This window comes from Furipterus horrens, unplaced genomic scaffold (genome assembly GCF_987537825.1).
Source record: "Furipterus horrens unplaced genomic scaffold, mFurHor1.1.pri manual_scaffold_5, whole genome shotgun sequence".
In the NCBI taxonomy this organism is placed as follows: domain Eukaryota; kingdom Metazoa; phylum Chordata; class Mammalia; order Chiroptera; family Furipteridae; genus Furipterus; species Furipterus horrens.
The window spans coordinates 181,578,424-181,600,858 of NW_028327175.1; the positions used below are offsets into that span (position 1 = coordinate 181,578,424).

The window sequence follows — 22,435 nt, forward strand, 5'->3', positions numbered from 1 at the left end:
GGAATTAAGGGGAGTAGGGAGGGTGAGAAGAGAGGCGTTTACTCTCTCGACGAGCAGGCGCAGTAATGAAGCATCTAGTTCTTAAAGACATAGGAAGGAACTGACCTATTTCTATTGAGATTCTTCTAATAGGTTGGCTCATTACGACAACCTGACCCAGGCTCGGTTCTGTGAAGACAGCACTCCCAAGGAGTTCAGCTAACCCGTGTCTTGAATCATTTCCGCGTCCTCCCAGCTTGTCGCTAACCCCTTTAAAATTTTCAATCATTCGTTCGTTCGTTCCTTCATTCAGCAGACACCTATTGAGCTGGCCTCCTGCTGAGCTCTTGAGCCACTATGAGCTCACAGTGGAGTGCTGGGCACAACCAAGTACACACCCTATAAGGTGTACCCAAGTGTTGCCGGAACGCAGAGCATGGACTGATTTAATCCTCTTTTGGGGATAAGCGGTGACCATGGATGGTTTTGCTTTTGAGAGATGTTAAAGGATGACTATGAGTTTAGCCAGACTGAGTAGTGAGGAAGGGAAAAGAATACTCCAGGCAAAAGGAACGGAGTACAAATTTAGGAAGGGATGAAAAGGCCTGACTTGTTTGGGAATGGGGAGCGTGAAATATGAGGAAGAAGTGGAAATACCTCGGCCTCAGCATAAACGTAATTTCCTTGGGGAAACCTTCCCTGAACCCTAGATGGGCTTGGATCTCCTTGCTGTGCGTCCTCAGAGCTCCCTGTAGTCCTGTCATAATGCACTTCACATTTATGTTGAAATATCTGTCTCAGCTTATGCGGTAAAAATGTGAACTGAGCATCTCAGTCTCATTCTGATTAAGACTTCCTATTGTCCATCTTACTTTTCAGTCTCATACCCAACTCCTCCAGCGGTAGCCCAACTTGGAGCTCCAGGGCCTCTTACAGTCCCTCTATTTTTTAGTTCTGAAGCATTGAGATTGGGGTTAATGGCAAGCATTTTCTTAAGGGACATCCTGTGATGACAGTTGGGGTCATAAGCAGCTTCACTGGATACTGCGGATCACTTGAGGGATTGGGGGCTGTCATTCCAGCTGACCCCAGCCCTTAGTCTCAAGAAATTTTCTGCTAGCACAGGGGTCTGCGGCCTGTTAGGAACCTAGGAACCGGTTGGGAGCGAATCTCATCTGACCTCCACCTCCATCCCACTCCCTTCCCCCCACCTTCATTCCACAAAACCGGTCGCTGGTGCCAAAAAGGTTGGGGACCCTTGTGCTAGCAAGTAAGTAGCCATGATTTCATCTACTCGCCACAGTCCAGACTCTGGGGTCAGTGGCCCAGGCGAGATCCACCTTCCATATCTGTACCTCTCAAACATGAAGGGGAATTAATTCTTGCCTCACACTTTCTCTCCATACCACACCTACAATGGGAACCAAAGTTTAACAGGCCTACAATAAATATTTGTAGAATGAATGAAATAGGGCCCTACTCTCAGAGAGTGTACATTCTAGTTGAGGAAACAGACCATAACAAACCCAACACATACACAGGAACTCAGTCTGTGATAAGTAATATGAAGTGAAGAAATTGAGTGATGTGATAAAAAGTAATCACAGCAAGGAGGGGCTACTTTAGGTGGAAGAGGAAGTAATAATCCAGGTGAGTAATGACAGTGGCTTTCACTAGGGAACAGCAGTGGAGATAAAGAGGGGGTGGACATTTGGTGGTAGAATTGGTGATTGACTAAAGGAGAGGAGACAGAGAAAAAGAAATGAAAACTCCTAAAATTTTGATCTGAGCAACCAGGTGGATGGTGTCATTACTTGAAATGGGGAAGATTGAGAAGGCATATATCAAAGCTCCATTTTGAACATGTTAAGTTTATTACAGGTCCACATAATATGTCAAATAGGCAATTGGATAAATGGGTCTTCGAGCTCAGTCAATTCTGGAGATATAAACTTAGGAGTCCTCTGCATATAGATGGTATTTAAGCCATGGGGTTGAATCTGATTTGGAAAAGAGGCTCAGGTCTGAGCTGTGGAGCCCAACAGAATTACAGTTAAAAAGGATGAGTCTGCAGAGAGGGCTGAGAAGGGGCAGCCAGAAGTGTAAAAGGAAAACCAGGATGTATAAAATACTGGAAGGCAAGAAGAGAGGGTGTTTTGAGACAGAGCAGCTGACAACATTCAGAGTCCAACCAATGGCTGGAAAAAAACAGACTGCCAACCTGATATTTTTCTGGTCCCCATTTTTGTGTCCTGGCTCTGGGACACTTCGCACTTAACTAGAAATTCTCAGTTTCAGACTTCAACTTCCCTTAAACTTGGACCTACTCTAAAATATAAAGAATGTTCCCATACTTAACCCAGTTATATACACAAACTCACCATACTAATTAATCCAATCAAATAATTTCTGAGTGCCTATTATTTACCAGGCCGCAAGGATAGGATGGTGAGGGAAAATGAACCTAGATCCTGCCACTCAAGTGTATCAAAGAAGACAATTACTCAAATAAACATATACAGTAATTACAAACTGAGCAGTGCCAGGCAGGAAAAGCATAGGGTACCATGAGAGCCTGTCACAGTGTCAACTTGTTTGGATTATTTATGACATACACAGTATCCATTTTTCACACACAGATCTTTACTGTGCCACAAGGCCACTGAAGAGAGACAGGGGACTGGATCTAGTCTCAATCCTCCTATAAATGTACCCGTTTCCTCTTCTGTACAATGGAAGGCTGAAAGATAGACTAGATCACAGGTTCTTAACTTAGGGCTCACAGATGTGCTTAAGGGATACCAAAATAAATGGAGCCCTGGCCGGTCAGCTCAGTTGGTTGGAGCGTCATCTGTACATCAAAATGTTGCGGGTCTGATTTCTGGTCAGGACACATACCTGGGTCACGGGTTCCATCCCTGGTCGGCATATAAGGTGGGGGTAGGGGAAGCAGCATATCTATATTTGTTTCTCACATTGATGTTCCTCTCTCTCTCTCTCTCTCATCGATGATCATATTCTCAGATGAGGGTTTTAAAATAATAAATTAAAAATAAATATAAAAGTGCATTTTTTTTCCTTCTCGACAGTGGGCCCATATATTTCATCAGATCCTTCAGAGGGGTTGTGACCCAATGAAACCCAAGGGCCTAAAGAGCAAATAATGGTGTGATGTGAGTAGGGTCAGATGACAAAATGATGGACTCTGAAAGTAAGTTTTTGTTTCTTGGACACCATACCCCTCCCTTCACCTTGTAAATGTGTACAGTAATAGAATGGAATAGGAACCTCTATATAATCTTGAAATACAAATAAATGTTGGAATTATTTGTATATCTGTAAAAACACTCACTCAAGACATCCTTGGTTTATAGCTAGAGATTGTTGTGTAGCAGAAAATTCTGCCTAAAATTGGATTAAACAACAAGGAAGTGTATAAACTCAAATATGAAAGACATGATAGTTGATGGAGGTCTAGGCAGGGTCTATTGGTGCACTGTTTCCACTTCTTGGTGTTCCTCTTGGTCCTTTATATGTTGCCATTTTATCAGGTTGGTAGGGAGATGGCCATGGAACTTCCAAGCTGAACATCTTTACTAGTCACTGTTCCTCAGGGGCAGAAAAGAGTGGACTTTTGCAGTAAGTCGGAGGTTTGAGTGCAAAATCAAATGCAACAGGAAGCAGGATATTATTTAATTTCAATCTTGAAACTGAGTTACATCCAAAGACATTCTATGGATGGTGAAGCTTAGTCACCATATGACAGTGCCCTAGAGAAAGGATGGGAGGAACCTACTACTGATGGCTACCTCTCTAAGAACAAAACAAAGAAAGGTTCCCGCCCCACACAGGAAGTCCCTATTACCCTAGTGTCACCTGCTCCCTGGTAACCTGCCCTGGGTCCACTTCATCTGATTCCTCATCGTTCTTTGCTGGAGTATAAACACAAATGTATGTCCATACTGGAGGAAAGGTTGAGATGTTTACATAACAAAATTTCATTAGAAACTAAAGGGAATGCCTCACCCTCAAAAGAAAAACACTTTGACATTAACTGATGTCTGTAAATTAGAAATTATTGATTCAACTTGTAATGTCTAGACAAAAGACAGCTGGTTTGGCATAGTCTTTGAGACATCAATATCCTGTCCCCTGTCTCCTCTAAGGAGAAAGATTCACGTAGGTGCTTCTCTAAGGTCAGGTATGTTTCCAACCCTTCCAGAACCTGTGTCTTGGTCTTTTGCCAAGAGTTGGCCATACTATGGGGAAAGAGGCACCTTCTTTTAGATCTAAAAGGCTGCAGGTGCATGAGTTAGAGGTTATGAGGTATGTGTGGGGTAGGAGGGACAAAAAGGCAGAGACAACAGCCTGTGCATAGCCATTGTGTTTTATTGGATCTGGTGTATTTTTTATTTTACAAAATATACAGACAAGCCAAGGATGCAAAGCAGTCAACAGCATTCTGATGGGAAAGGGAGCTCCCTGGGGCCCTTCCCCTTAGATCCTGGCTAATGGAACAAGCAGGTATATTACGGAGTGGCAGCATGGCAGGGGTGCTGATGATAATGTGGGACTTGGATCCTATGGTTCCTGCCTTCTAGGTGTGTTCAGAGCTTCTCTGGGTAGATTAAATAGAGCAGGAGGAGACCCTAGGTGGGAATTGAGGAGGCTATTTTGGGGGTTGGAATAAAGGCTGGGTAAGTCAAAGATTTTAACGGATGCCCCCACACTGGTTCAGATGCTATGCCAGTTTCCCTCCTTCCCTTTTCTTCTAATGCATCCACTAGATGGTCCCTGACTCACTCCATGCTGGTAGTCTGAACCTTTGGGAGGAATCAGCCAGGACACCTCCCACCCATATCCCCCTGCTGCCACTACTACCATATAAATAGGAACGAAGAAGAGGAAAAAATTCGAGGGATGAGCCAGGCATCAGAAACCCAGGCTTTTCTGGGAGCATAGAAAATTTGTGGGGTGTTTCCAAGGAGAAAAGGCCTTCCGAAGAGCCTAGGAATTCATATTCATGTGGCTTGGGGGCAGACCTGTGGAGCTCAGAGTGATAGCCTGGCATGCCTTAGCTCTCACTGACAATCTCTAGGCCTTTTACTCTGTACTCCAGCTACCTCCTAGGACCTAACCACTGGCTCAAGCCGAAGATTTCTACCTTTACATTCTTGTCCCCCTCCTACAGAGCTCTCAAAGGCCCTGCTGAAAGGCTGATAAATGCCAAGGTCAGAGCAACCTCTCTGAGAAGGGAGTCAGGGAAAGTGCTTATGAGATGAGGGATGGGGAAAGCACCATAGCAGGAGAAATTTTGTCTAGTGTTGTGGTTTCTAGAGTGGGAGTGGGAGGTGGAAAACCAGTTAATTCCTATAGCAGGGACACCCTCAGCACTGAATGTCAGGCAGGAAGGGCTAAGAGATGTACTCTGCCCATTCCCTGACCCCTTTGGCTCCAAGGATCTGAACCACTAAATCCCCAGGCTCTTGGATTCCTACAGGCCCTAGGGCAGGGCTAGGATGAGGACAGACCTGGGGAGAGAAGGGTGAGGTCCAACTGGACTAGGGCTAGAGCATGGTTCCCCCAGGACAACTGAGTCCCCTCTCCTGGGGAACTAGATGACATTGTCAAAGAGCTGCATGGACCTCATGATGTTCTCATCCTGTAGCCATGGTGTGAGGGAGGCAGATTGAAGAGAGAGAGAGAGAAAAAGAGCTTGTCAGAGACAGGGAGAGAGACACTGAGTTACAAATGGGGACATTCAGAGACAAAGAGAGGCAATGAGGAAGGAGACACCCAGAGAGACCAGAGGTGGGGAATGATAGGCCTCCCCAGTTGTGAAGGAACAGGACTGGGAGTGGGGTTAAGGAGATGATACTCTTCGCAAAGGAGCCTTCTCCTCTATTATTGAATTAGACCCTGAGTCCAGACCAGGGAAATGTGGAAGGTGGAGACCTATACCTTTTGACAAGATTCAATGAATTCTTCAATGGTCACCACGCCATCCTTGTTCCTGTCCATCTTCTGCAAAAAGGTAGTTGAGAGGGATAATAGAAGCAATGGCAGGAGCAAGGTAGGTAGAATTCAGGTAAGTTCCCCACGGGGACCTCACCTTCTTCCCTTCACTCCAGGGCCCTCCAGCCTACCCAGTCCCAAGTACCTGAAAGAAGCTCTCCACATGTTCCCTTGGGGCCTCTTCCCGGAGTGCAGGATATGTGTATTTGCCCATCATGTCATAGATGGACTTCATGATATCAAGCATCTCCTATTAGGCCAAAAAAGAAGAGGATCACTCCTCAGAGCCTATAGCCTCCAAACCAGGAGGCCTAGGGCCTAGGGCAAGCATCACCCTTGCTGGTAATGCATTTGCGGGTCACATTTCCTTCCTGTGGGCCTTTTACACCTCCCCGCCAGCTCTTCAGTTGCCTTGCACACCTCCTTGGTGATGCAGCCATCCTTGTTGAGGTCATACAGGTTGAAGGCCCAGTTCAGTCTGTCATCTATGGTTCCTCGAAGAATCACTGACAAACCAGCCACAAAGTCCTGGGAAGGAGGCAGGGGGGAAAATATGTCTTCAGATACCCTCCACCCAGTCTCCTCTCTGGGTTTGGCTTATAGATCCTGGCCCATCTCCTCCAGCTCACCTCAAAACTGACCGAGCCATCATGATTGGTGTCAAAGGCATTGAAGAGAAAAGTGGCATATGTACTGGAGTCTGTAGAATAGTGGATTAGTAAGCTTGGCTTCCAGATAACAGAGGACTTCCAATCTCTATGGGGCTCCCCAAACACCTCTTATCACTTGGCATTCCCAGCCCCTCCACAACCCTCTCCCCAACTCAGCCTAGAGATGTACAGACAGCTACTTTCCTTTCAGGCCCTGTCCCCTCACCTCCTTGAGGAAAGAACTGGGAGTAAATCTGCTTGAAGTTCTCCTCATTGACAATTCCACTGGGACATTCCTGGGCAGTGGGGAGACCAGACTGAGGACAGAGACAAAACCCCCTTCCACGCATTCCCCTTCCATACCCCTCCCCACTCCATGCCCAGAGACTCCCAGAGAGGGTCAAAATCTTTATGATTCCAAGGGGCTCACCATGGAGCTCTTCTAATGGGAGGCAAGACTTCTCCCCAGTGCACAAATGAAAAAACAGAACTAACCTGACAGTCTACAGGTTCTGTCCCTTCTCAAACAGGCCAGAACCTCCTACTAGAAGTTCAGTCTGCCCAAGGGGAGCAGGGTGGCGGAGGAAGGGAGGGAGAAGGGGATTCTCCCTACCCCTCCCCTTCTGTCTCATACCCCAAAGGCCACCTCTCTGAGAAGTCCAGGATAGGCCCCACCCCTCTCCCAGTTTGGCCTTACTTTGCACTCACGTTCTTGAAGCCCCTGTACAGGACCTGCAACTCTTTGCGAGTGAACTTGGTTTGCTCCTGCAGCTGCTCCAGGCCTTCAGGCCGGTGACACACGGTAGACAGTTCAAATTCATCCTCCACGCTGTCTGAGGGGTTAGGGGGGACGAGGGAGGGGGAGAGCTGCGCCTCAGGCCCAGCCCCCACGACCCCTCTTCACAATCACCAATCCATACATCCCCCCTATCTCCAATGCCGGAGACCAGCCTGCCAGTTCCCTGGACATCAAGGCAAGCAAACAAGACTCTGGTCAACTTCAATGTCTATCAGCAGGCCCGGCCCAAGGCCGGGCCTGGCTCCAGAGCCAGGGATCTGACCCAGCGCTGGCCCCTGGGCCCTTGGTTCCTGGTTGGAGGAAAAGGCCCCAACCCATCTTCATCCCATAAGGGATTAGAGTAGTAAAGACAGGTTTGAGAGGGGGCGTCTGAGGATCCCAGCTTCTGGGCCTTCCCTGACCAACTCAGATCTGCCTAGTCCAGGTCTTGCCCTGCCCAAATCCCCACCTACCCCAGCCATGCCGGAGCCATGCCCCGCCCAGCTCCAGCCAAGCCCCATTCAAACCCCATTCCTGCCTTCACCTCCCTTAAGCCTTAGCCTAGGCCCCACCCCCAGCCCCATCTCAGTAACCCCGAGCCCCCAACATCCAGTCCCCAGGCAAATGCCCCCACCCCGTTCTCCCAAAGCCCCCCATCGCCCCCGCCCCCACCAGGAGAGTAAGTCACCTGGGTCCAGCGGGCAGGGTCTGTGGGGGCGTAGGGAGGCTGGGGCGGCTAATGCTGAAGGGAGCACACTGTCACCAAGAAAGCTGAAAACCCGGCCAACTGCAGACACACACCTTATCCCTCACACTCACTGCAAATCTCACAGACCTGCGTGTTACAGTGCACACACTCCAGCCCCGCGCGCAAAAGCACACGTAACGAGACATACACAAAATGGACCCCACGCACGTAAGCATGCGGCACTCACACTGTTTTTTTCTGAATCTATCCCCAAGTGGGATCCGGAATCAAACACAATGACACCCTCAAATAACTACAAAACGGACCTTTACAGCTTGAAAAATGAAGTATGAGCCTATGATTTGGACAGGGACCAAATGAGGAAACAGGCCTAGAGACAAAGGGAGGTCACTCAACTGGGAACCAGGCTGCCATTAGAAAATCCAAGTATCCTGGCATCTGGTGGAAGGCGGGCTCCATCCTCATGGGTGACACACATCTCGACAACCATAACATGCTCAGGGATGGGGCAGGAGGCCAGAGCTGCAGACACTAACACAGCTAAGCCACGCACAGACCCGCACAGCTGCCTACACCGCCCCCACCACACTGGTCACAGCACTCGACTTGGGCCTGGGCCCTGCTACACTGGCCACGCCCAAACACACAGGTCCCTCCCATTTTGCAAACTGGTACTGCCCACAGACACTAGTGTCCCCCGCACCCCAAACTGACCATGTCCCCACCCTATGTTTCCTCTGAGAACTGTAGCTACACCTGCTCACTCTAGCACCAGCTAGTGCCCACCCTATCAGGGGGACACACTGGTCGCGTGCGCGCGCGCGCACGCACACACACACACGCACACACACACAGAGGCCCGCCCTGTCACACTGGTCCCACACAACGGGCCCCGCCCCAGGAAATACAGGAGCGGCACTTGCTTTCACTGACTGAGGGCAGGGCTTGGGGCCCGCAGCAAGGCAGCAGCTTGAGGAACCGCTGCTTCAGCGCTTTTTTAGTGGGCCCTGGAGGGTGGCCTGGGAAGAGAGAAGACCCCGGGAAGGCACATTAACCCCCACTGCCCCTCCGCCATTCCCTGTCCCTTTCCCACCATCACAAATTAACCCTGGCTGGGGGCGGGTGTTGGGGAAGGGTTTAAGGGGGATGGCGAAGGTAGCTGGGACCAAGTTCGGGGAGCCCAGTGGGTTTCAGAGGCATGGAAAACCAATGGAGGCAGCTCGGGCACCTTGCATAATGCAACCCAGCTGGAGACAGCGAGGCAGCCAGGGAGAGCTGGTACTGGCTTCAGTGTCTGCTGACCCAGTGCCCTTGCCTCCAGCATTATGGCTGGACCTCTAAGGGTGATGTCCAACCCAAGGATTGCCTGAGTAGGAACACCTCTCTCTCACACACACATACTGACAGGTGTGTATAGTGACATATAGAATGATAAGTCACAGAGTGATGGATTCCATACAGTGACAGCTTGATACCTAGTAACTCACACCCAATGGCCTAATTAAGCAGGCTTCAACACATGTGCACACACACACACGCATATACACACACCCTGACCTAAAACTCCTTAATACAAACATACAAGTGTGACCTAGGAAAAGCATGACACATATACATGAGGACCTATACAGGCCATCTTACACACACAGCATGATCAAGCCACACAAAAACACGCAATGACCCTGGGGACATCATGATACAATGTGTTAGTGACACACTAGGGCCTTATAATATTATCACACATATCAAGGTCACCATGACAAATACCCATTATCATATTGCGATCTATTGCCTATGGCACTCAGGTACCTAACTTCACCCACAGAACCTCCATCTGTCCTGAGGGCACCCACCTTTCTTTTCTATAACTCCTCATTCCAAGGTGCCAATATCTTCCTTCCAGTGGAACAGAGTTTCTCATCAGCTAACCAATCCACCCTAAAAGTGTCCCTTCCCAGTCCTTTCCAGTATGGCCTACTCTTTGAAGGTGAAATGATAGCAAACACTGAGGCAATAAGGGACCTTAAGATGAGTATTTTAGTGTAATGTGGGGCTATCCAGAGCCCACAGATCCCAATTCCTCTCCCTTCCCCTTATTTACACACATGTCCTACAGCTCTAATTGCATCCTATGGAGACCCGCCATGTTCATGTGTGTCTGTCTCCTGGCTGCACCCACTTCCAGAGTCCACAGAGACTGAGGTTGGCCTGAGTCCACAGAGACTGAGGTTGGCCTCAGTCCATTTCTGGAGGGACCCAACTTTCTTTGGTTTCAGGTTACTCAGGCATCCCAGCTCCCACACAGGCCCCATTCTCCCAATTCAGTCTCCACCGTCAGGATAAGTCCCCGCTCCCAGAAGTCATGGCCTTCTCCCCCTCCAATACGTCCTCTCTCCCTCCTCCTTAGCAGGAGCTATGGAGGGGTGGGAGGGAGGCAGTGGGTCGGGTAGGGGATCGATGGCAGCCTGGCCCTTGGCCCAAGGCTCCATTAGCACGGACTCTGGTTTCCCGAAGCCGAAGCCTTATTGCACTTGGGGCCTCCGGTGGTAGAGTTGCCACCAGACTGGGGGGAGGTTGTCCCCTTCTTCCAACCTCCTCCTCTTCACACATACTTCTTATTACCTGCTCCCAAGACTCAATCTCCTCTAGGCCCCTCCAAAGGTAGAAAGAGAAAGGGGCTGCCTTCAGCCTATTGGAGGCTGGGTTTCCTGGATGAGCCCTCTTCCCACCAAATAGTCTAAAGGGGATGGTAAGTTAGAGCCCAAATGATTGCACCCAAGCAAGATTGGATGAGTCCTGGCTGCTGTGGCTCAGTGGGTTGAGTGCCGGCCTGTGAACAGAAAGGTTTCCAGTTTGATTCCCAGTCAGGGCACAATGCCTGGGTTTTGGGCCAGGTCCCCAGTTAGGGGCAACTGATCAATGTATTGATGTTTCTCTCCCTCTTTTTCTCCCTCCCTTCCCCTCTCTCTTAAAAAAAAAAAAAAAAAAAAAAGATTGAATGAACCCTAGTTCATCTAGGACCAATTCTTGTTCCTCATCCCATCCCAATAAATGCAGCAGAGAATGGAGGGTGAGCTAGTTTTCTACTCTTACTGAACACTAAAGCAATTCATGGACCTCTATCTTGTCCCTAGCTCCTTTCACATCTTTTTAGTTCTCCCCCGCAGACCTCTTCTCATGGTTCTTGCCTGTTTGCCTATCCCTTGTGGGGAACAGCCATGCTATGGAGCTGCATAGTTCTTGGTGTAAAGCAGAGAGAGAGGCCAGAACTCTCTGGGGGAGGCAGAACATGTTCCTCTCTCTACTTCCCATATCACTCACCCCAGTTTACTTTGAGGTGGAGTGGAGAATTGACTCCCCACTCCCAGTGTCTAGGCCCTGGAGATCATTCTGCCCTTGGATCCTGACAGGAACTGGGCACTTGGGAAGCACGGTACCTGATCTGACCCACCCCTCTCCTTCCTGCCAGAGCTGATCTATGTCTCATTCACAGTGTTCCCACTTCTGTCCCTCAGAACCCACTCCCATCCTAAGTCTTGGGTATAGAGCTAGTATATGCTCAGGGAACTCTGGGAACAGCCATGTACACAATCTGATACCCAAAGGGGCTCAGCCACCCACGCTGTCCCCTCAGTCACATCTACCACCTGACAAAGCCACATATCCTGTCACTCTGACATTTTAAATCACTTTTCTGTCACTTCCACAGGCTCACAGAGTCACATACTTTGTCCTTTCTCATCACACACATGAACACACACAATCACGTCCCCTGTATCTCTCACGCACTGAGCCACACACACTCTGTAACCTATACCTGCAAGGATGGAGGTACAGAGAATCACACACATCTCCAGTGCCATTGTGGGCCCCTGGCCCCAAAAGGGACTCCCTAGAAGCCTAGTGTTATCTTGGGATTCCCGGAACCTCCTTCCTCTACTCCAGATAAGCCTGCCTATCTCTTGACCTCTCCTCATATCCCCCAGACTCCCCTCACCTCCATACCCCAGACCTCCCACACTGCACCCCTCATCACTTCCCCAAGTACCATATCCCCTGGTCCTCTCTCTTCACCTCCCTCAGACACCCAGTCCCCCACATTCCCTCCTCACCTCCCCTAGGTGCTCCACCCCAGTCCTGTTCCCCAAGCACCCCTCCTCATCTCCTGCAGATGCCCTATCCCATCACTAATCTGTTTGTCCCTGCTCCCGCTCCCAGTCATGAGTAGCCCCTCCCCAATGCTGCTGGCGGCTGTCCCTCCACCCAGAAGCCCAGACCTGCCCAGACACCTGGGTTACCTTCCAAGGAGACAGGCTCAAAGAGGCCAAACTGCTCCAGGACCTTGACAAATAGAGCGAGGACCACAAGCACTGCAACCATCTCCAGCCCTTCCAGGTTCATGATGGGCCTGGGGCATGGCCCCCACCAACTGAGGCTCAGACAGGCCTGCCTGGCCCTCAGGCTCCCCAGCGTGAGTAGGATCGCCTGCAGCCTCCCTCCCCGCCTCCTTCCCTAGATCTCCTCCCTCTCCCCACTTCCCTCACCCCGCCCCTGCCCCACTCACCTCCCAGCCACAACCTCCCAGCCACAGCCTCTTTCTCTTCACAGGCCACCTCAGCCTCTGGTCTGGCATCTTCTTGGGAGCTTTTGGTGTGAAGGATTTGGGCCAGGACAGGCCAGAGGAGGGAGGCAGTGACCTGCCTCTGTCCCTGAGGACTGCTTTCCTCAGACACCCTGTGGCTACTCTGTGTCCAAGGAAGGGGGCAGAGGGAGGAGCTGTGCTTAGCGAGAAGGCAGGGAAGGGCAGTCTGTGTGAAAAATGGGGGGCTGCACATATATAAGTGACAGGTGTATGAGTTAGAATATGTTACGGGTGTCTGGGTGTTTTCTTGTATGTATATTCCTACGTTTGTTCATATGGAGGATATGTGTCTATGCGTCTATACATGATTGTGCATCTGTCTATTAGGTGTGTGTATTGTGTATAGGGGTCTGTGACCTGGGTGTCTATGCTGTGCATGTGAGTGTATCAGAATATTTCTGAGTGTGTATAGGGTGTGAGGTGTCTCTGTTTTAGGAGGACTGTGGGACGTGGGTCTGAGGACTGGTAGGTAATATGGATGTGTCCTATAATTAGGTGTATGGGTCTATGGTGGTTGTGTAATTGTATCTGCATGGAACTGGATGAGAAAATAATAGAGGAGAAGGCAGTGACCTCTCCCGTCAGGAGGACACTATCAACATCGATTGTGGTTGCCATAGAGACTGTGAGGGAGGGAAGCACCCTCTTCCCACAAACCACAGAGAGGGAAACTGAGGCCCAGGGAAGGAGAATTAGGTCCAATAGCCTGGGCAGGAAAAGGGCTACTTAGCTCTATCACAGCTCTTTGGGGAGGAGACTTATTTTGGCTCCCTTTGTGACCAAGAGACTGGAGCTCCTTGGGAGAGGAGGAGGGACTGTGTTCTTTCCTCCCTCCAGTCTGGGGCCTCACCCAGTAGCTGCCAAAGCCCTGCCAGCTCCTAGGGAGCCATTACTGAACAGATGGAGAGGCCCAGGGTGGAAGGGAAATCTGAACCCTCCAAGAGCACCCCCCACCCCCACCTCCTGGAACATTCCTGGAGCCCCTCCCCCATCTTCCCAGCTCCTTCCTGGTAAGTGGTGGTGGTGGTGAGTGTAGGGGGTGGGGACAGGCCTGCAAAGCCAGTGAGCCAGAGAGCCAGAAGATAGAGCTGCTGAGTTACTGCACAGCTGACTGAAGCTGACTGAGCACTCACTATGTGCTAGATAGAGTACTATGTGCTTACAGACATTATTATGTTGAATTTTCACAATAACCCCGTGAAGGCGGTACTGTTATCCCCATATTACAGGTGTCAAGATTAAGGCAAAAGGAGGTTACATCAGCAAGTATCAGAGCCTCAATTTTAAGCCAGTCTGACTGTGAGCCTGCTGTGCCCTAAACCAGCACACTACACTGGCTCCCTTCTTAGACAGCTTGCCTACCCAGGAGGCTTAGTTTCCAGGGATGGACCCCAAAGGAAGCCCTCCTTTCTGGTCCAGCTCTGGGAGGGGTGTGTCTGAGCCCCAGTTGTGGGGTTGGGGTTGTGTGGCCACTACTTCATTTGAGATTCACTGATTTGTAGTTCTACAGACCACCACTGGGTTCAGGCAACCATTTCATACCGTATCTTACCCCTTTACTCCCCCGACCCAACAGCCCTGGAAAGGGTTCAAAGGAGGATTGGGAAGGAGGGCAACCTCAGGCAGGCTTGACCCTCTGCTTCCCCTCTTCCCCTCCTCCTGAGAAGAAGTCAGCTCAGGGACTGCTTTTGGATTGGCAGATTCTGGCACTTCAGAGATTACGGATTTACAAGTGAAACCAGCAAACATTCTTCCTATCAGGGTCCAAATCCATGTCTGGCATTTAATACCCTTCCACTCATTAGCACGTCTCATTTTCTTTTTTTTCCGCCAGTTTGGCCTCCTCACTGCCCCACTATCTCTGTGACTTTGTTCCTGCTAGTCCCTCTGCCTGGAATACCCTCGCTTCTGCTTTCCTTCTATCTTAGTGCTCTTGCCTACCCTTTGGAGGCATCTTAAATTCCCTTCCCTTCAGCATCTCCAGCTCTCAGCAGGCTCTAGATACCTGAATTTCTACTGAAATCAATGTTGGGCCCTCAAAACTCAGCACCTAACTCTGTAATGTTATTAGTAGGAACAATCAAAGAAGGCAGCTTAGCATGCTAGGTAATAGCATGGGTCAGCATGCAAGGCTCCCTGAGTTCAAATCCCAGCTTTGCCTCTTAATTTTAAGTTGCAATTAAATGGGTGAGTTCTTAATCTTTGTGTGCCTCGGTTTCCCATCTCATATGGTTGCTAGGAGGAGCAAATGAATTAATATATGGAAAGCTGATAGAATAACTCCTGGCACAGAGTAAATGCTAAAGTGTTTGTGACCCTTATTAACAACATGTTACTCCCCCTTACCCCTGGCTGGTTTGGCTCAGTGGATTGAGCGTCGGCCTGCGAGCTAAGTGTCGCTGGTTCGATCTTCCAGTCAGGGCACATCAGAGAAGGAAAACTCTGATTCCAAAAAACCTCCGCTGCCTTGCGGCATACCTCTTCAGGGGAAAGGCTAAGGGAGTAAACCCCGACAGAAAATCCGGAGCCGGAGTCCCTAAGGCGGTTCGACGTTGTAGTCAACACCGGCAACTCCTGCGGCACACCTGAAGCCAAGCTGTATTGACTCCGTCTTTCCCTTGGACCCTTCAGCTGCGAAGAGAGGGGGGGTCTGCTGCATGGGCAACAGCAGACCCTCCATATCACCCTGCCCAGGCTCTGTAGCTTCAGCTTCACTGGAGAGGACACTCCAGCGTCATCACAAGATGTCGATTCAACACGGGAGGAGACAGATACCGTATCACTCCCGAGTTGGACTGCACAGCCATTCTCGGCGGTGCAGATAGACTCTTAAGAAGCTACACCATCATCTCTCGAGACGGACGGCTGCCGACGACGACGACTCCCCCTTACATTTCCATAGCACTTAACATAGCACTTAATTCACAAAACATTTCCACAAACATTGTTCTCTCAGTGGCTTCTCATGACAGTCCCATGAGGTAGGCAGAGTGATTAGTGTGCCCATTTTACTGATGAAGTAAACAAAGACCAGAGAGATAAAGGGACTTGTTCATAGATAAATGATGCAGATTTGAATCCAGATATTTCTGGATCAATCCTGCTTCCCCAATTAGATTCCAAGTTCCTAGAGGGCAAGGATGTTAAAAAAAAATTTTGGACGTACACAAATTGAATGCCATGCTCTGAGCTGGTGCCTGCGGAACAAAGGTGAACCAAACAGGGCTCTGGTTCCCACTGGGCAGGAAGAGACAGCCCACTGAGAGAACTACAAGCCATCTATTCATTCAAAAAAATGTTTGTTGCATACCTACCACTTGGTAGGAACTGTTTGTTCTAGGCAAGGCATAAAATGAGCTAAGTTAAAACTTTCTAAGTGGGAGCCCAGGCAAAACCTGGAAAGGATATTTTTGAGCTGACTCTTAAAGGAACGCTAAAATGTCTACAGGCCACCTTAACAAAGGGATCAACATTTATTGAGCATATTTTGTGTCCTGGGTACTTTACATATATTACCTTACTTAGTCCTCATAATAAACCTGATAGGTTGGGTCTATTATTCCTGTGTTTATAACTGATATGGTCAGAGGGAATAGTAATATATCTATTTTGCCGATGAAGAAATTGAGGCTCAGAGAATTGATTTTCCCAAGACAGCACAGATGACAAGGGATGGATTAAAACTTGAACCAGAACCAATGATCTGCCAACTCCTTCAGGCTGTCTCTCCAATGCATGTGGGCGTGTCAAGGAATCCTGGCGGTGACTGTAGCTTAGTTACCCAGGGGAGTTACAAGTGATTAGACCAAAGGGTCGGATTCCATGGAGCCTTGAATGCCAAGCTCTTCAATTGAAAGAGGCAGCATAGCAGCATCTCTTTGACTTCAGATGCTGATTCACAGATGGACAGATTGACAACCTTGCAGCCATTTGGTCTGTCCCTGACCCTCTACTTCCCTCTCTCACTCCCACCTTCAACCTTCAGAAACCTTGACCCAGCCTCACAGAGACTCAGGGTCCTAAATCAACCAGGCCTCTAGTGGAAGGGTCTGTGGGAAGTGAAAGAGCAAGTTGTTTTTCAGGTTCTCCTTTCTCCTCACTGAGCGACCTGTCAAGTCTCAGGGCCCTGTGAGAAACTTGTCCAGGTCTGTCCTCCCCAAGCATTCCTGAGCCACTTAGCTCTTTACTCAATAGAATGAACTCTTAATGAAAACACATCAGAGACAGAGTGAGTGAGGGCTCAGGGGAAAACTTCCTTGAAGCATTAGGTAAACCCTCCCTGGGTCTCTCAAATCTCACCAGAGATACTCCTATCATTTGATCTGTCAAACCTTATGGGGGGGACCACCCTATGTTAACTGTCCCACATTTCCATCTCTCCTTATTCCCCCAGTGAAAATCCCAGCCAGTGAAGACCCCAAAGCCCTCTCTCAGTCTTTCGGCCCTACTCTACCCCAGCCAGGACAGAAGACACAGCAGCCCCCAGCTGTATCAGATGATTAATGAACTCCCTAGGCCTTTGGGCTATTTTGGGGCCTGGAAGTCATGCCTGCTATGATTGAGAGCGGGCTCCGCCTTGCTCTGGCCATCTGTCACTGGAGAGAGGCCCAAGCAGTGGGCTTAGGGGACGCATGCTCCCCAAGCGACTTCTAAGTATGGCTCTGTCTCAGCCCCATCTCTTCTCCCTCTTGGGAGTTAATGGGAAGGAAAGGCCTGTCTATACTCCAGGGACTCAAGCAGAGTAGGTACCATGGAGAGAGCCAGAGAACTACAGATCCCAGAAAGCCAGGGGGCTAGGCTGCTTTGGTCTCCCCAGGCCAGGTGCAGAGGGATGCTGGGTTCTGTGGGCTCTGCCCAGGCAGACCTAAGGAAACCCAGGTGGAGGTGGCACAGATCTCACCAGTACCATGATATGATACCCATAATCCCCATATCATAAATTCCACAAATCCCACACTAAACTATAACCTAGTGAAGGCTACACAACTAACTTAGTGTGACTCAGGAACCCCCTTCCCAACCCTAAAGCATAAAACTCTAGGTACATGCAGTTTCACTGTCACAGAATCCCAGGGATATGCAAACCTAGGGACACACAGCCCCAGAGATGTATGCACAACCGTCTTAGAACAGACTCCTAGAGACAGACAAAATGGTGACATATACTCCTTATGCCACATAAGTCTATTCATCCTATCACGCATGAGCTCACTAGCTGAGTTCATGTTGGTCCAGTCCTACCTCAGATTTTTCCCTCTGGACACTCACTCCAGTCATCTTAAGATCCCATTGAACTAAACAATTTATTAAAGGGCTGTGCCTTTCCCCTGATTTGCTGCAAGCTTCCTCCTTTTACCCCTGTGAGGGGCTTTGCCTCTTGCATTCGCCTACCTGAAGTCCCCTCCTCTGCCATCAGTGAGAAGCCCTGCACGCTCCTTCACCATTGTGAGGGACCATAATGCTCCCTCTCTTTTCCTCCTTGACAACCTCCTATCTCCTCCGCCTTTTCTGCAAGGAACCCTATCCTGAGCTCCACTCCTGTATTACCCTTTAAACCCTTTTCTTTGGGGGGGGGGGTGTCCTGCTCCCTCAGTCTGTGAGGGGCCCTTTTCCTCCCCACCTTTGTAAGGCTCCTATCCCACTTCGCTCATTTTTTAAGGGGTCCAGCCCCTTCCTCCCTTCCTCATACCTGGCGACAGCGACCCAGTCACCAGCTGGTAGAGGGATCGCGCTGCCTGCCCCAATGGGCTCCGGCACCTGCGGGGACAACGGTTCATGGTTCGGCTGAGAGCACAGTGGCCAAGCTCCGCCCCCAAGTCCCCGGGTGGTCGGGTCTCCACCCCTACCCGAGTGGGCGGCGCCGGAGGGTTGGACCTGCAGGACGAGGACCCCAGAGAGTAGAGCCTTGTTCCACTCCAGGTCTTCTTCGGGCCGCACGAGGGGGACCAGTCCTGGTCCCAGCATCTAAAGCACTGGATCCCAAAGTTCCTAGACTGAGGCTGAGGTGGAGGTGGGGCAGGGGGCAAAGGCGCGGAGCAGACTCTCTCATAGCCTTTGGGAATATTTTCCAGATTTCTGGTGGGAGAGGGGAGCACCCACTGGCTTTGAAAAAGAAGTTGGGGGGAGAACGAACCTTATCTTTAATTTCCTTTCTTCAGCCCCTCCTTCTCTGCCTGTCACACCTCTCCCTCTTCCATTCTGGCAGAGACGAGAAGGGGTAAGAGGACACAGTTGTCATGGCAACTTCCCACACTTACATACTTCCTGGACCAATGGGAGAGAGAGCAGAAGGGAGGAGGAGGAACTGGCCAGTGTATCGGGGTGATAAAAAAGGGAGGCAGGGATGTGACCCTACTAGTCTATTTCCTGGCTCCCAATCCCTTTCTCATAGCTGTTCCTGTTTTGTGTCCCTCTGTCCCAGCGGGTTCACAGACTCTCCCATCATACGCTGACTGCCAGCCGAATGCATCAGAAGCCCCCCTCTCCTCAGTCCCCGCCCTGACCACTTTCCCGGATTCATCCCCATCTGGCTTTACCCAAAGTAAACATCTTCGAGGACCCACTCATGTCTTTACACTGCTGGGAGAGCCTACAGAAGGGGCACAGTTCCAATCCTCCGACTGGGATCCCGTAATTTTCCCTGAAAATCTTGCATTTATGAAGCAAGAGTCACCTCCGAACTCCATGCAAATCTTGCCCCTTGGTTTGATGACATCCCTCTTTCGATTCAGCTCCGCAAGCTGACTATGACCACACGGGGGCGCCCCAGTCCGGGGAACGATATTTATGGCCAGAAGGACGTGACTCCGACTCTGGAGATCCCAGGCCCAGGGACTAGCACTCAGGCCTTTGGCCAGCCCAATTCTCTCCCCATCTTCTTCAGTTCTTTTTTTGCTTCCAGCTACGGAAGGACTACCGCTGGTCATTGACTTTTCCCACCCCGCCTCACTGCCAAGCGGCCCTGCCAGGCTGGTAAGACGAGAGAGGTTAGATGCCAGGCGGGGGTGCCCTTGGAATTTCCCGGCCCCTAAAAGTGTTCTGTCTGCACAGGGAAGATACTTTGGGAACTCAGATGGCCCCGTCGTACCTCCGCCCCGCACCCTTCTTCAGCACCGAGGACAATGACTCCCTTTCAGGCTTCTGATCAGGCGTCTCCAAGCACCCAGCACTTTAATTCAGGGGGTGTCCCAGCTCCATTTGTCTCCTGCTATAAGATAACCTTTCTTCTAAAGGAGAGCTCCAGGTAGTCCTAATTCTTCTTTTCAAGTCCTGTGTAGAGCTATCTACAGAAAGGATGCTTATAATATGGAACATGATTCTTGCCTCTTGACCTTTTTATTTCCCTTGGGAGGTAGGCAGGCAGGAAGTAGTATTCCCCATTTTACAGAGAAAAGTGAGGCCCAGGGAAATCAAGTCACACATAGTTAATACTCACACTTCCATTCCTGCACCTTCTACTACAAGTACTTGCCCACCTTCACCTAGTCAATCTGATTCAAACTGCAGAGTAGGGAGGGGATGATTCTATTAAATGGGAGACTCAATTAAAGCAGGAAGCAAACACTGACGAATGTGGTGCTAATGAGGGCCTTGGGGCCCTTACTACTTTCAAGGATACTGAGGTGGTGAGAACAGTTCAAAGCAGAGCTAGATAACGGGACCTTTGGATTCCATCTAGGCCTCAGGCACATCTAGGACACATCTGGGACCTGACTGAGTAGAAGGGCTTCCCTTTTTGGGAGTCTTGGCATAGCGGCTAGGACCTTCACAGGGCCAGTGAGTCAGGGAGACACTTTCTAAAGGCATTGCATTTTAGTCCTGTTCCCATCCCCGAGTTTTAACCTCGCCCTCCTCAGGACAGACAAGGATCATGGCCTCCTTCCATCTCCCCAGCTTGTTTTAGGCACGGGGGAGAGTCTATCTCCTCCCATTCTCTGTTGGAGTTCTTGGGCAGGCTGCACAATAAAAGACAGAAACACACATACGTGGAAATGTACACAAGGTAACACCCACACAAACACATGGATCTGCCTACCAAAACCCAGCAATGTGTACAGGCACAGATGTACTGGTCTCACATACCCCCCCACCCCCCACCCCCAGTGTGGGAGAGAAGATATCTGGGCAGCAAAGTGGTTTGGGGGACACTTACAAGGGGAGGCCTCACGGCACCTCCCAAGCCTAGAGCTTCTATCTCTGGGTCTGGAGAAGAGGCAAGAGAAAGTGTTGCCTGTCCTTTGGGTTTGGGTGAAGTTCTGGGATGATTATTGGGTTTTGAAGGATCTTCTGTTGTAAGAATGATCTCTGAGTACATTACAGAGGGAGGGGCTTGACCCAGCATTAACCAAAGCTCCTGGATAGGGGCCAGGTGCTGCTCCTCGGAACAAGGCTGGGCAGCTGGACATGAGTCCCTGCTTGGGTCCACATGGGCTATTTGTGGAAAATGTGGGGTAAGCAGTGGTATGTACTAAAGATCCCCTTATGCACCAGGAAGCCAGAGAGACAGCTAGGTTAAGACACATCACTGACACTCACAGAGCCCCACTGAAGACACCGTCACATGAAAGTACACAATCAGCATCAAACGCCAATATAACTGACAGTCTCACAATCACAAAACATGACACAACCCACTTTAACAAATACTTGCCCCAGAAAGCTCACAAAGTCTTACAAAGAGACACACCACTATAAAGTGAAGCCCTGACACATTCTAATAGTCACATACCACTTCATATAGAAGCACGTATTCAAAGCACAGAGTTGTACATAGAACAGAAACATATGGTCAAACAACTTCATTAGTACCATCAGGGTACTACACAACCTCACTCAAATACCTGACGAGATCAGACGATTGCACAGCTACATACAATCACACTCACCCTGGCTGTCACCAAGCCCAGGGCACATGGCAACCAGCTGTGGGAGGCACACACATATACACACAGACACACACAAAGAATGACAGGCGATCACTCACGTAAAGCCTCCCACCATAACCCTCCCTACCTTGTGTCACACAGGCCCACACCTGCTGTCTCTCCCCACATGCCCACCTGCTCTCTCCAACCCGTTACCCCACTGTGGGACCCAAGGCTTTAAACCCCCGTGTCCTGGGGCCCAGAACAGCGGGAGGGTGTCTGGGTATGGGGCAGAGTGTGGGGTAAGGGCTTGGCCAGGGTCAGAGGCATAAGGGTCTGAGGGGATGGAATCTACCCTCCCTCCCTTGACCCCCGATCCATCGACTTACCGGTGAGCTGGTCATAGGATCCGTCCAGGTCTCGGGAATCGGACAAACTCTCCTTGCGTCCCTGGCCCCGCATGGCCCCCGGCAACCCCCTCCCGTCCCTCCTGGGCCGTGGGAGGGGGCGCCGGGTGACCAGGATAGGGTGCTCACACGGCGCCCCCTGGTGGCGTAGCACGCGGCTGGGGCTGGGGGCCAGGAGAGTCCGGGCTGGGGTTGAGAGTCTAGGGACCAGGAGGGGTCTAGGGCCCACCCGGGGGTCCTGGGGCAGGAGCGGAAGGGAAGCTTGGGCAGAAGGTGAGCGCTGAGCCTGAGGCAGAGCGGAGCTGAGCACAGAGCCAAGCTGAGCCGCCTCTCTCCTCCCGCCCCCTTCCCGCGGCTGTCACCGCTGCCTCCCCTCCTTTGGCGCTGCCGG

At 50.4% G+C, this 22,435-nt stretch overlaps 1 protein-coding gene across 7 annotated transcripts; it reads right to left on the reverse strand.

Annotated features, from left to right (window-relative positions):
• Positions 1-5,467: 5,467 nt before the first annotated feature.
• Positions 5,468-22,394, reverse strand: KCNIP2 (potassium voltage-gated channel interacting protein 2). Of its 7 annotated transcripts, none has more exons than XM_090278454.1 (10): positions 22,027-22,394; positions 9,055-9,150; positions 8,111-8,164; positions 7,353-7,477; positions 6,871-6,940; positions 6,624-6,694; positions 6,415-6,522; positions 6,140-6,244; positions 5,941-6,003; positions 5,468-5,641 (listed from the first exon to the last, which is right to left on the reverse strand). In XM_090278454.1, the coding sequence occupies exons 1-10, from the start codon at positions 22,097-22,099 to the stop codon at positions 5,594-5,596; spliced, it is 813 nt and encodes a 270-aa protein (XP_090134580.1). In that variant the 5' UTR covers positions 22,100-22,394; the 3' UTR covers positions 5,468-5,593. The 7 variants fall into 7 exon arrangements, with proteins under 7 accessions (XP_090134580.1, XP_090134579.1, XP_090134582.1 ...); XM_090278453.1 differs by having other exon boundaries at positions 6,871-6,961; XM_090278456.1 differs by lacking the exon at positions 8,111-8,164.
• Between the last annotated feature and the right edge of the window lie 41 nt (positions 22,395-22,435).

Excerpts from the sequence above, each read along its gene's own strand:
- KCNIP2 (XM_090278453.1), bottom strand. The coding sequence starts at position 22,099 with ATGCGGGGCCAGGGACGCAAGGAGAGTTTGTCCGATTCCCGAGACCTG. Across the intron at positions 9,151-22,026 it reads ATCCTATGACCAGCTCACCG|GCCACCCTCCAGGGCCCACT; the intron begins GTAAGTCGATGG and ends CTCTCTTCCCAG. Across the intron at positions 6,245-6,414 it reads ATGGCTGCATCACCAAGGAG|GAGATGCTTGATATCATGAA; the intron begins GTGTGCAAGGCA and ends TTGGCCTAATAG.